The sequence below is a fragment of the Monodelphis domestica genome, chromosome 3, assembly GCF_027887165.1.
Source record: "Monodelphis domestica isolate mMonDom1 chromosome 3, mMonDom1.pri, whole genome shotgun sequence".
NCBI lineage: Eukaryota > Metazoa > Chordata > Mammalia > Didelphimorphia > Didelphidae > Monodelphis > Monodelphis domestica.
In genome coordinates this window covers 142763373-142778063 of record NC_077229.1, presented here as the reverse complement: position 1 = coordinate 142778063, position 14691 = coordinate 142763373, and the positions used below count along the sequence as shown (strand labels likewise).

The following is a 14691-nucleotide window of genomic DNA, read 5'->3' as shown; positions in this document are numbered from 1 at the left end:
AGGAATTATAACACCCATAAAAATGATATTAAAGGACTGTTGTCAGGATTAAATGAGATGATGTATGTCAAGTACTTGGCCAACTTTAAAGTTTATATAAATGTCAACTCTTATTTTTAAGCATCAAAGCCTGGTGCAAGAAATGATCTCTAAGAAAGAACTGTGGAGTCAGAATGCAAATCAGAGCATATTATTTTTCACTTTAGTTTATTTCAGTTTTTATCTTGGAGTTTTGGTTTTAATGATTATTCTCTTATAAAAATGAACGATATAGAAATATGTTTCACATGATAATACATGTTTAACCCAGATCAAATTGTTTACCATCTCTGGGAAGGGAAAGAGAAGGGAGAGAGAAAGAGATGATTTGAATCATAAAACTTATATGGAAAATTTTTATTACATATAATTGGGAAAACAAAATATCTTTAACAAAAGAATGATCTCAGAAGTTGAGCAATATGCCCAAAGGCTAAAACAATTTAGGTAGAGAACCCACATCTCTAAATCCTAGGACCTTTTTCTTTCTATGTAGCTTCCGGCAATCTATTCTATCCTTAACTCACTCTAAGCATGAAACTGGATATTTTTTCCTCTCCAGGTCAGTTGCTTTGTATGAAAATGTTCACTATCTATAAAGTTCTGAAAAAATAAATTCTGTAAGAAGGATAATTGAATGAAACCATTTTTAATTTCAAAACATTTTAAGGTTGTGTGTATGTGTATATATACATATGTATATTTAGGAGTATATGTGTAAGTATGTGTGTATAAAACTGTAGTTCTGTGGAAAGAAATATAAACTTTTTCCTAAAGGCTTTTTTTTAATTTTTAAAAAATGTTTTATCTTTTGTTTTTGTATTATAGCTATTTTGCCTATGCTTATGGCACAACTGGTTCTTTTGCTAATTCTCTCAAAATTTCTAAATACACTATCAGGTCATTCACAGAAATAATTTTATCTCTATTTTCCTATGTTTGTACTTTGAATTTGATTCTCTTGTCACGTTGCTATATAAGTATTTCTAGACCTATATGACAAATTTGTTTTACTTGCATTCAGAGTGAAAAGTTTAACATGTTCTTTTTTTTTTAAAGTCAGTATTAAAACCCACGTTTGTCAGGATCTTCTTGTATTATGATCTGCTTCCTAAAAGGTGCCTTTGAAGAGTGGTATAATTGGCAGAAAGAATAATGAATTGAGAATTTTTTAGCCCAAAGTCTAGTCCTAGTTCTGATGACCTTGGTCATCTTATTTAGTATCTCATAAAAGATTTTCCAGAAGAAATGGGGCTTGAGTTAGACTCTGAAGGTGTACCACACATACTAACACTATTTTTCTAATGTATTCCCCCTGAAGTTCTGGTTCTCAGATCTTGGTTCTACTTCTTTCCCTAAAATCTAGTGGTAACTGAAGAGTTGGGAGGTAGGTATTTTGCTCAAGAATAGTCCCCCCCCTTCATTGATTATCAATTGATGTAAATTAATCAGACAAATTTAAATAGCCTTAAAAAGAAGTACAGTACTATACTTAATGAAGCACTAGAGAATGACCAGTTATGACATTGCTGGGATATAGACAAGAATCCAAATTCTCTGGACCTTCCAGAGCTTACAAAGTCCTCCTCTAACCAAGATAGTGGAAGGAGGGTATGGGTGAATCTGAAAGGGGTGGCATAGCTTTCCTGCCCCAAACCATCCTTTGGGACTTGGCTAGAAGACTTCCACATTCAACTGCTAGAGGTTCAAATCCCTCTGTTCCAAAATGCTTCCATATTTATACACAAAGTTAAAGGCACAACCAATGTACTTCAAGGAACCTGACATTCTTCCTAATTCATCAGTGGATTTTAAAGAAATCTAAGTTGATCGAGGACTTTTCAAATTTAGTCAAAGTATTTGATTGATCCAATAGATACTTATTTATATCTCTGATAGATTGATTAAATTACAAAGTACCATCTCTTGGTAATTATTCATACTCTTTTTACAAAGGACTGGTAGAATTGTTTTTCTCTCTATTAACTGCCAGGCTCCTGACTTCTTAACATAGCTCCTTTTATTCTTTAGATTAATCAATTAATTAATAAATAGTTTAACTCACTCCCTTTTATAGTCTCAAAACAAGTATATTAAAGGCATGGGAATGGGAGATGAAATGTAGCAGCAAATAAAGTCTAGCTGGAAGCTTTTTGAGTGAAAGAGAATCATGTACAGTTAAGCCAAAAAAGGTAGGTTGGAAGGAAGCCACATTGTGAAAGTATTTAAATACCCCAAAGAGAAATTTATATTTGATTCTAAATGCAAGAAGTCACTGGAGCGTCTTGAGATATGCTCTCTCTGTCTCTCCTCTCTCTCTCTCCCCTTCTCTTCTTTTCCCCCTCCTCTGTCTCACCCCTCCAAATTGGACCACCTCTGACTCTGGAAGACTCCCATGTGAGGTCTTGCTGAGCACTTTTCATCCATCTTTGGTGTCCACTTGCCACCCAACCCTCACCTCTGGCTCTAAGAAACTGTAACTATGTGTAGTGGATGCATCCTGATAAAATCCCTTCAGTCTAGGTTGACGGTAACTGACAGGCATGAAACCTAATGGCAAGATGAAGGAATGCCTATCCTAAGCATGTGAACATTTCTCCCAATGGAACATCCAGATGAGAACAATTTGCTCCAACAGCCACAAAGGCAGCTAAAACAAGAGTTGTGGAGTGCTTAGAGCTTGGTAAGAAGACATGGAAGAGGCATCCCAGGCCATTGCCAGTAGTCCTGGCTTTCATCTTGCCAGTGGACTTCCATGACATTGGAAGAGAGAGAGAGAGAGGCTGACTTTTGTGCAACTCTGCCTCACTTAAATCCAAGTCAAAAGCAAGTCAAGACATAATCCTGTGAAGTGATTGGTCCTCTTCAAAAAATGAAGGACAAACATCTTGTGACAAGGGAATCACTTTAAAAGACTGATATATATTAATTTAAGGTCGCCAAGGAATTCAGCTATGTAATTCCTAAATGAAAAAGTCAAGTCAGCCGTCAGCCTTTTTTGGAGTTTAATTACAATAGGAGCAAGAAAGGAATTAGAGATAGAGAGAGAGAAAAAGGGAGAGAAGGGAATAGGGCTTAAATACCCCTTCTGTTTAGGCTGGGCCAAAAGGCCCAAGCCCTTAGATAGCTGGGGCAAAGAAAAGAGATCAGTCCCTATCACTCACGTGACCAAAATGGAGAAACAGTCTCAGAGGCCCCCACCTTCAGCTTCCTTCAGCGCAAGCTTCTCCGAGTCCACGGCAATCACCCCTACCAAACTCCTCAACCCCCTCAAGTCTCCAGACCCTCCTATCTTTCCGGAAACCATCCAAGTTCCTCCTCTCAGTTCTCCCATCTACCAATCACTGTTCATCAATTTCTCTGTGCCAATGGAGGCTCTAGCTTAACCCAGGACCGCCTAGAGGTTTCTGGCTTTTGCACATGTCTGTTGAAGGTCATATTTTCAAATGATTAAATCTTTGATCTAGGCTGCAGCCCTTACTCAATCCTGTTAGGACTGAATAGGGTGGAGATTTATTCCAAGTATCTCCATTGTATCAATTCTAAAATCAATCATGATTCAAAGAAATTCCTGTTCTATGCTTAAGCATAGGTCAAAGTCCTTTCCATTGTTCAGCAAAGGGTTTCTGTCCTAAAGTAATCTGAAGAAGGGAAGAGAAGGAACCTCCCATGCCAATGAGGTTCCCATTCCAATAGACTATCAGTAAGAAATTTTCCAAGTATGAAATATCCCAATGGTGAAATTTCCAACATTTATAAGTCTAAGGAATTTTGAGGTTTACAATCTTCAGTGGAAAATGTTATTTTTATTGAGGCCAACAGGTGGCAGCATGAACCTAAATATTAATTATTCATGAATGCAAAATTAGTATAACAAGAAATCGGGGAACCTGGAAGTTCCCATAGAAACAAATTGTCAGCTGAAATATTTGGACAGAGTAGTAATGCCATCATTCCTACCAAAAGAGACTCCACAGGTAATGGAAACAAAAGAATCAAGAGTTCACAGGAACAATTTCAGAGTTGGAAGGGATTTCAGTGGGCACCTGATCCAAACCATATGGCAGGAAAAGCATCTCAGTTCAACATACCTGAGAAGTAGTAATCTAGTTTCTACTTGAAAATTGTCAGTGAAATGGAGTCTATTATCTCCTGGGCTTCCCATTACACTTTAGGATAGTTTTCATCGTTAAGAAGCTGCTTTGTAACTTCTACCCATTGCTCTCTGGGACTATAAAACAAGTCTAATCCTTCTTCATAACAATTCTCCAAATACTGGAAAATAGCTATCTTACCCTTTAGTTTTTGAAGAACTGTTATATTATCCTTCCTTCTCCCCCCTTCCAGGCTTCTTTTTTCCAGGATGAAAAAAAAGTTAATTGTTCCACCTGGTCATCACATGGCATGGAGTGAGGCCCTTGAGTATTTTGGTTGCCTTCTTCTGGAAACTCTCTAGCTTCTCAGTGTTGTATTTTTTAAAACCATTACCTTTTGGCTTAGAATGGATACTAAATATCAATTGGGGTTAAGTTACTTGTCCAGGGTCACACTGCTAGGAAGTATTTGAGACTCTGATCCACCTAGCTACCCCTTATCAGTGTCTTTTTTAAACTCAGGTGTGAGAACTGAACATAATAATCCACATATAATCTAACCAGGTAATAGTATGCTGGGAAAATCCCTTCTTTATTCCTGGATTAAAATCAAATTAGTGTTTATTATTGTGAGATTTAAAATGGTTGAGGTCTTAAACTGTAGTGATTAAAATAGTGGAAGATATAAATTATGATAGATATAAGAGAGGGTGAGTAAGTTTGACCGCAGAAATATGTTTCACTACAGTGTCTTGGGTTTAAAATCAAATATAAGGTGGTCACCAGGGAAATATTTCCAATTATTCAAATACCCAAGTCAAATGGGTTTTATAGAGATTTTAATTAACAATACAATGAGTAATCAAAGAAAGAGAGAGAAAGAAAGGAATAAGTATGAAGGGCCTCAAGCCAATATAGCCTAGACCTGAGCCTTAAGAGAGAAATCAGTCAGTTTTTTAACACTCACCATAAGATCTGTCTAAGTAAGGATTTCTAATGACACCAGGCCAGCAGCATCTCAGCTGCTTTCACCAGCTCCCTCCTCCATCTGAATGTTTCAGAATCAGTCTCCTCAAAATGAGTCTCTCCAATCTGAATGTTTCAGAATGACTTCCCAGCTCTTCCCTGAGCTCTTATTTTTAAGGGCAAAATCTTCTCTGTCACCTCCCCTAAGTCCTTACATCTACCAATCACTGTAGATGTTTCTAAAGGACCACCCATTTTGAATTCACAGCTGAGTAGTTTTAATCTCTTTAGTAAGTCAGGAAAAAAATGCTGCTATGTCGACAAATTTCATTAGAAAAAACCTCTGAATAAGTTATCACCCTTTTAGGTTTAAGTAGTTTACAAGTTGCCCCACCTTTATAGGTACTTAGTATCCCATTGTATCAATTCTAAAACAGTCATGACTCAAATAACTTCCTGTCCCTTCCATAAGCATGGATCAAAGTACTTTTCATTGTTCTCAAGGAGCTCTCTGTCCTAAAGTAGTCCTAAGTAGGGTGGAGTAGGGATATTCCCAAGGCAAGGAGCCCTCACATTCAAGTAGAATTCTCACTATCTGCTAGGGAATTTTTTGAAGTAGAAGATTCCCCAATGGGGGAAACCCCTAACATTCATAAGTCTGAGAAATTTTGAGGTTTACATTATGATGAACTTTTAAAAATAATGTAATAAGAATAGTTCTCACTTATATTCTGCTGAGTATTTTACTCATAAGAACATAGGAGGGAACTTGTACAAGTATTCTTATTTCCATTTTACAGATCAGGAAACTGAGGCTTAGAAAGGCCATGTGGCTTATGTAAAGGATAATTTTCGTGTTGTGACCTAAACTATATTAATTATTGGTCACCATGGATATCCCAAATTAAAAAAAAATGCCCAAGTCAGCTGGAAATTTATGGTGATTTAATTAATATAGTAGAAAGAAATTAAGAAGGGAGAAGGAAAGGGTACAGGATTTCTCCCGCCTGGCTTGTTCCAGAGGGAAGATTAGAGGCTTTAGAAAGATAAGGTTTTGGAAAATGAAGGAGGAAGGAATCAGTCTGAACTCCAAGAGGGCTCAGCCAAGATGCTTGAACCTGAATTAGCTCAAGGGAAAACTTACTGCCAAAACCCAAACAAATAGCTGCCACCATGCCAAGATGTCGGAAAGCTTAGCACACTGCCAGCCAGAGCCATGAGGAGAGGAAGCCCTGTGAGGAAAAAACCTAGATGAGTCTTCCTCCCTTTCCTGCTTCTCCTCTGTCTCCTCTACACCAATGGTAGCCTAAGCTTGACTTAGGACAGCTCAGGGGTCTGTCAGCTATTTCTGATTTGTCAATTTCTCTATCAAAGACCATCCTCCTAAACAATCAATCTTCAAGCATGGTTACAGAAGTTCCAATTTTGTATACAAAGTAGGGTGGAGTAATACAAAGTTCCCAAAAAATCCCTGATGTTGTTAGAATAAGCATCTTCATTGTGACAAATCAGGAGATAGCTAAATCCAATCTTCACACTTACCAAAGGCTAGAACTGGGGTTTCCTTTCTTTTTTCAAAATTAATTAATTAAAAATATTTTTCCATGGTTCCATGATTTTTGTTCTTTTCCTCCCCTTTTCCCTTCCCACTCCTTGAGCTGATAAGCAGTTCCACTGGGTTATACATGTATCATTGTTCAAAACCTATTGCCATATTATTAATATTTGCAATAGAGTGATTACTTATGGTCAAAATTCCCAATCATGTATCTACTGAACCACACAATCAAGGCATTGTTTTTCTTCTGTGTTTCTATTCCCACAATTCTTCCTCTGGATGTGGATAATGTTCTTTCTTGTAAGTCCCTCAGAAATGTCCTGGGTCACTGCATTGCTGCTAGTAGAGAAGTCCATTGTGTTCGATTGTGCCACAATATATCCGTCTCTGTGTATAAGGTTCTCCTGGTTCTGCTCCTTTTGTTCTGCATTAGTTCCTGGAGGTCATTTCAATAGAACTGGTGTTTTCTAACAGTTCCAAGACCCCTTCCACTATCACCACTGCAAACAATTCTCAGTTATCTATGAAGAACTGGGATAATTTAGATGGAACTACATGGATAAGACAGATCTCAAGTATGGCAATTTTATCCCTCAGCAGCATAGGTGTTAAAAAAAATGCCTAAAATGACTCATTTGATAGTCATCTCTTTTTCCATTCTCTATCTGACTGCAGGTGAAGGTCTACAGGTCACTGTAGTAATCCCAAAGCAAGATACAGAAGAACACAGGGCCTGGAGAATCGATTCCCTGGATAATCAGCCTGCCAATCACTGGGAGGCTTAGTAATTGAGGGTGTATGGGAACAATCCCCAAAGAGAATTATTTATTCTGGGGTCAACTGCCCTGGAGCTGAATATATCACATTCTTCACCAGGCTGCATAAACTTCTGACATTTATCTCCTTCTTGATAAATGCTAACTCCTACGAAATCAAAATCAGAACTCGTACCCATGTACTCTGACTCAAACCTAGTGCTCTTTGAGCCATAGCATATGCCTTTTGGAATCCATTATCATAGAATCATAGAACTGTCAACTCAAAAAAGCCCTAGAAGACTACTTACCTCACACCATTGCCATTTCTATAAGTATTAAGTTTTTGTTTCAACAGCAGCAGGGTGTAGTAGATAGAGGTCCAGCTTGAGGTTAGTTCTGACACTAACCCTGTGATCATGGATCATTTACTTAAGTTCTCAGTGTCCCACGTAATTTTTTATGATTAGAATTTATGGTCTGAGCTGTGCCAGTGAAATTAAAGGTCCAGATGGGGGGAAAAAAGCTGATATTTAGTATGATTTTCAAGTGTCAAAGGAAGGGGTGTAGTAGGTCAGGATGTGCTATCCCTGGGGGTCACTGAGTATATTTTTAGTAATGTAATTGTTTATTTGAATCCTCAGGCCCCAAGGGGTTCCTTGTTCTGGATGCAGAGCCCCTTCCTGGAAAGGGGGTTTCTGCTGAGAAAGGAAAACATCTTGAATAAAACTAGAAATATGGCCTCTGAAAGAAATCATAAATCTATATTATTATTATGTTGTCGTAGTGGTGATGGGATAGGGGAGTTTATTGAATGTGGCTAAAGCATTTCAAGATAATAAAATATGGTTGTAAACTGGAAAAATAATCATTGTTACAATTTACATTACTTCATAATATGCATCATTTTCAGAGTGCTTTCTAATCATTAAATTTTTTTCTCTATGAAACACAAAGGGGAAGTATGATCCAGCCCTTTGTGTATAGGTAGCAGGGTAGTAAAGTGTCAGGACTTAAGAATCAGGAGGATCTGAATTAAAATTATGTTGTAGATTCTTTCTGGCCATGTGACCCTGGACAAGTCACTTGATCCCGTCTGGCTCAGTTTTCTGATCTGTAAAATGGGAGTAATATATAACACTTGGTTTCTTTCTTTCTTTCTTTCTTTCTTTCTTTCTTTCTTTCTTTCTTTCTTTCTTTCTTTCTTTCTTTCTTTCTTTCAATTTTATTTAGTCAATTTAGAACAGTATTCCTTAGTTACAAGAATCATATTCTTTCCCTCCCTTCCCCCTACCCATTCCTGTAACCAATGGGCAATTCTCCTGGGTTTTACAGGTTTCCTTGATCAGAACCTTTTTCCATGTTGATGTTTGCACTAGGATGTTCATTTAGAATCTACCTTCCCCCATCATATAACATCATATAACACTTTCCAAGGTTGTTGTAATGATAAAATAAGATAATATTTGTAAAGCAACTGGGGTAGCAGAGTGATTAAAGTACAAGCTTGGAGACAGGAAGACTCATATTCATGAGTTCAAGCCTGGCTTCAGACACTAGTTGTGTGACCCTGAACAAATCACTTATCCCTGTTTGCCTCAGTTTTCTCATCTGTAAAATGAGCTAGAGAAGGAAATGGCAAATCACTCCCATACCTTTTTCATAAATGGGACCATGAATTTATGACTGAACAACAAACAACAACAATACAAAGACAAAACATGAAACTATCCCTTTTCTCTAGGATTATACACAATATTTGTGATTTTTCAGAACGTGAGAGTTGTATGCATTCCTCTTCCCTTCTCCTAAATCTCTATTCATTTATGTTTTAATTAATCGTCTTGTATCTAGGTCCATCTAGTATGAAATGTCAACATGGAGTCCTGCCTAGAGATTTTTTAAAAATCTTACCTTCAGTGTTAGAATGGATATTAATTCTATTCTATTAATTCTCAAGTAGAGCAATAAGGGCTAGGCAATGATGGGGATTAAGTGACTTACCCAGGGTCACATATATAGTAGGTCCCTGAGGCTGGAATTGAAACCAGGTCCTCCCAATTCGAAACCAGGTGCTCTATCCATTTGCCATCTTGACTTGATTAAAAAAAAATACCAAACACAACCTTACTTTTTGTCTTAGAATGAATACCGTGTATTGGTTCCAAGGCAGAAGAACTATAAGGGCTAGGCAATATGGGTTGTGACTTGCCCAGGGTCACACAACTGGGAAGTGTCTGAGGTCAGATTTGAATTTAGGACTTCCCATCTTTAGGCTTGACTCTCAATCCACTGAGCCACTTTGCTCTCTACAATTTTTTTTAATTTATATATTTTTTCCTATTTGAATTAATTTATTTCTCTACACATTTTTAAGACAAGGAACTACAGTTATCTGTCTTACATACTTTAGGTAAATATTTCCAACTGGGTTCCAAAATAAAACAGTGGTCCAGTGAATCTCAGGGGGCTGCTGACCTTGTCCTTACTAATTTCTAATCTCCTTCTCTTCTGAAACAGCATGACACTTTGAGGGAAAAGGTAGGAGGCAGCACTGCCCAGCAAGTCATAGCACTTCCAAGACTTCCAACTTCCACTCAGAGACTGATGAAAACAGACCAAGACCTTGAACCCAAGAGCCCCAGAGAACAGTTGAGTCCCCAGAGCACCAGCCCTGCTTCTAGGGTGGACTGAAGAGGCTCGCCTTCCACACTACCACCAACACCAATTGTTCACCATCCACTCCCAAAGGGGTTGCAGGCCTAAGAGGCCAGGGAATGAAAGTGCTCTTCAGACCAGTTGGTTCTGCATCCAGCCCAGACTTGGTCTGCCAGCTGTCAGGTCAGGTAGTAACTCCTGTGAATGTGACGGGACAACTGCTTTTTCAGGTGCCTCTCTTTAGCAACCACAGCTACTGAAGACTCAGGGGTGACTGAGAAATGGATCAACATCAGAACCAAATATTATTTTTTCAGTAGAAAGGAAACTAAAGAAGATGCTTTGCCTTCTGCTTTGCCCCTGAATCCTCAGGCCATGAGACCTTCCCATGTGACTTGTAAGTTGTTTCCCCCCATTTGGAGGTGAGTTGTTTTTTGTTTTTAAACCTTATCTTCTGCCTTAGAATGGATATTTGTTCCTAGGCAGAAGAATGGTATGGGTTAGGCAACTGGGGTTAAATGATTTGCCCGGGGTCACAGCTAAAAAGTTTCTGAGGTCATATTTGAACCCTGGACAAGGATCTATAGTCATCTATCTTACATGCTTTAGGTAAACATTTCTAACTGGATTCCAAAATAAAACAGTGGTCCAGAAAGTTTCTGGGGGCTGATAAGCTTCTCACTTTTCTTCTGGATTTCTAGTTTTCTTCTCTACTGAAGCAGCATGACACTGAGGGAAAAGATAGCCTGGTTCCACTGAAGCACTGAAGGTGAACTACTTGAAAGCACTCTTTTATATATTTATATAAATATATAAATATAAATATATAAATATATAAAAGAGTGCTTTCAAGTATATATATATATATACATATACACACGCAAACATATATATATATATTTACATATATATATATTCCCAGAGCTTACATAGTGCTTTGCATACAGTAATTATTTATTAGATTCTTTTTCATTCCTTCATTCATTCTGCAAATTTTAAACATGAATACTCTGGATAATTAAAAAGTAGGAGCTGTAAGGAAAGAAGTAAACAATTACCTAAAAATTTATGCTTTAAAGTTATCAGAGATTAGTTTGCACAGAATTCATTCATCTTTAGGTGAAAATTACAGGCAGCCTACTGTCTGAATATACTTCAATTTCAAAAGCTGATTAGACACTGATTAGACATAGTTCTTGAACCAAGCAGGAAGTGTGAGATACTTTTCATAGAATCACCACTCTTTAAGCTAAAAGGAGCCACAAGAATTCATCAACTCACTGTCTTTAGTCAGATAGCCATGTATACTTATATATATTTATGTATCTAAATATAATATAAAACATTGTGTATATATTTAAAGTGTGCTTTTGTGTACATTTTCAAGAGAACTGGTTTTTAGAATGAAGGGATTTGTCTAAGCTCTCATTGTGTGGAAGCTTCAACTACATCTTAGATCTCCTAAGCTCCTGCTGTGGATGTAGAGCACTGTGCAAGGCATGATGGGAAAAGTGATACAAAGTCAAATATAAGATATTTTTCCTCCCCTATTGGAACCGATTGAATTGAGGAGATAAATACAGTAAAAAGAATTCTTCTCCTCCTTCAAGATACTATTCTAGAGCCTACTTCTACACAAAGTCTTTCCAGGTCCTGAAATGTTAGTGCCCTTCCTCCCTAAGTACATTATATTTAATTATCTTGTTTTTTTCTTGTATTTATTTCATATACATTCATATATATACATACATGTTATTTCCCCTGATAGATCATAAACTCCTTAAAAATATGAATTGTTTCATGCTTAATATTTGTATCTCCAGCACCTAGCACAGTTCCTGGTGCCTAGGAGCAGCTGTATGGATTGTTGATTGAGTGATTGAAGATAATAACTACACATGTAGAAGTCAAATAAAATATTTAGCAGTGTGTCTACACACAATGTGCTAGACACATGGGGTGGTGCAAAGTTTAGAACTGATATGTCCCCTTTCCACATGGAGCCTAGTATGTGAATTTATACAAATCTTTGACTTTGTGAAATGAGAAGTTCCTCTATCTATAGCAACCCTAGGAGATGTCACTGGGAATTTCTTGAGGCACAGAGAGTAAGCAACTTACCCAGTGTCTGTCTAAAGCTGGTGTCCCTCACATCTTTATGCCTCTGGGTCTAACATTCAACCACTGGGACCCATGTAAAGTCTCAAAATAATAGGAATATAAGTAAAGCACATAGTAAACTTTATCCATCTCAGACAACCTGTGCAGTAGGACAACTAGATGCTCCCAGAATTGAAGGGTGGGGGGAGGAGAATACGCTGAATTGCCTTGGGGAAATGTACAGATCTTTTACTGACCCTAAGCTTCCCATGAAAGCAAAGGTTTATCTTTTTAATAATAACTTTCTACTAGTATTGATATGTAGCAGCAAGCTATTGAAATGATGGTCTTTAAAGAATTAAAAATGAAGATCATACAGAGGAAAATGGAGGCTGTAGACCTCCAAAAAAGAACAGGATCCCAGGTTGATTGTGTGATAAGGGTGAGGAATAATATATGGACAGTCAAAGTGTTCCTCTTATTCCCACCCAATGTCAAATAAAATAGAGAAAGGTCTCCAGCATTTTGGATGGACCTGGTGTTTTGTTTTGCCTTACCTTCTGTCTTAGTTTCAGTTCTAAGACAGAAGAGTGGCAAGGGTTAGGCAAATAACATTATGTGAACTGCCCAGGGTCACACAGCTACAAAGTATCTGAGGTCACATTTGAACTCAAGTCCTCTAAACTCCAGACCTGGCATTTAACCAGTGTGCTACTTCAGTGTTCCATGGGTATGTCCCTTGTGTAGGAATTATGGGAGGATGTGGATTAAAGTTGCACAGGATGGGTTGTGATTTACATTGATTCAGAGAACTTCTGAATTGATAAAATCACAGATCCACTTGAGCATTTGACTATATGCAAATTCCAGGTACTAAGCTTAGTTGTTTTTATCTGCAGAAGGAATAGAAGTGTTGTCAGCACCCTTCAATTTTAGTGCCCTGAGAGGGGAAATCTAGATTGCCCTACACCCTGTATACCTCTGACTTGAGGGAAATAAGGAAAGAGAAGCATCAAGGAATATCAGAAATACCAATGACTTTGTAGTTAAAAGACCTGAGTTCAAATCCCCTTCATTACACATGTGATCTTTGGTAAGTCACATAATAGGTTCCATTTATATAGGGGTTTATGAAGAAACTGGCTGATTATGTGTTAAGTCCAGGATCACATAGCCTAGTATGTGAGCTGACAATTAAAGTAGTTCTTCCTCATTCAAAATGTCCCCATCCACTTTGCCACATTATCCTATTTCCTCATCTATAATATGGTGATTGGACTAGAGTAGAGGTTCTTAGTTTTTTTTGTGTGTGTTTTCATAGGCCCAGTTGGCAGTCTGGTCAAACTTAAAGACATCTCAAAATAACGTTCTGAAATGTATAAAATATATTGAAAAGAAAAAAAAAGCATATATTTAAAAGAAAAGCAATTTTCTCTCAATATACTTGTCATAATATGTGTATATAAATTTAACTATATATATGTATATATATATATTTTTAAATAGATCTCAGCCTCCAGGTTAAGAACCTTTGGATTAGGGGCAGATAGGTGCTTCAGTGGACTCAGAGCCAGGCTTAGAGACAGGAGGTCCTGGGTTCACAGTCAGTCTCAGACAATTCCTAGCTATGTGACCCTGGACAAGTTACTTAACCCTGTTGCCTAGCCCTTACCACTATTCTGCCTAGTTACCAATGCACAGTACTGATTCTAAGATGGAAGGTAAGGATACAAACAAACAAACAAAAAAAACTCTGGACTAGAGGAAGGCTTCTTGGAGGAGGTGGGTCTTGAAATATGAATAGAAAGTTTGACCTTTTAGTTTCCACCAGATTTGGATGGCAAGAATAATATCCTCTCTCTGGCCAGTTCAGTTTATATCTGAGCCCCTATTAAAGGTTTTCCTTTCTTTTCCTAACTTAGGATAATAAGGGCCATAAATAACAAAAATGATAACAATGTCTCACAGTTTGTACACTAAATACAAAGAACTGAAGACCCACAAGAGGGGCCACCCGGTTTGCGATCCATGGATAATCTACCAGCAGTTCTTGACCAAAAGCTGCCCTCAAGTTCCCCAGTGGACACACAGCCTCGTGTTTATGTTTTCCCTCTGGTCCCGCCCATAAGGGCCACGCGGGCTCTACCACGCCCATAGCCCCACCCCCCGGGCCATAGCTCCACCCTTTCCCTGCAAGGCGGGAGGGATTCACTGCACTCTCCCCAATCACATACGAGCCCCGAAGCTGCCCCCAACAGAGATGGCGGCGGGGGCTTCTGTAAGGGCAGGCTGATTCTTAACACCCTGGCGAGGCTACCGCGGGGAGAGGAGAGTGAGCAGCTCGCGAACATGGAAGAGGAGGGCAGCAGCGGCAGCACCGGCACCGGCACGGGCACGGGCACGGGCACCAGCAGCACCGGCGGCGGTGGCACGGTCAGCGGAGGCTTGCAGCAAAGGGAGCTGGAGCACATGGCAGAGATCCTGGTCACCGGGGAGCAGCTACGGTAAGGGCTAGTGACTG

At 38.5% G+C, this 14691-nt stretch overlaps 1 protein-coding gene across 1 annotated transcript in view; it reads left to right on the top strand.

Annotated features, from left to right (window-relative positions):
• Positions 1–14327: 14327 nt before the first annotated feature.
• DEPTOR (DEP domain containing MTOR interacting protein) overlaps positions 14328–14691 on the top strand; it is a 185790-nt gene continuing 185426 nt past the window's right edge. Inside the window, exon 1 of the mRNA XM_001380991.5 lies at positions 14328–14674. Within this exon, the coding sequence (XP_001381028.2) occupies positions 14520–14674 (155 nt within the window). The 5' untranslated portion in view covers positions 14328–14519. The remainder of the gene's footprint in view (positions 14675–14691) is intronic.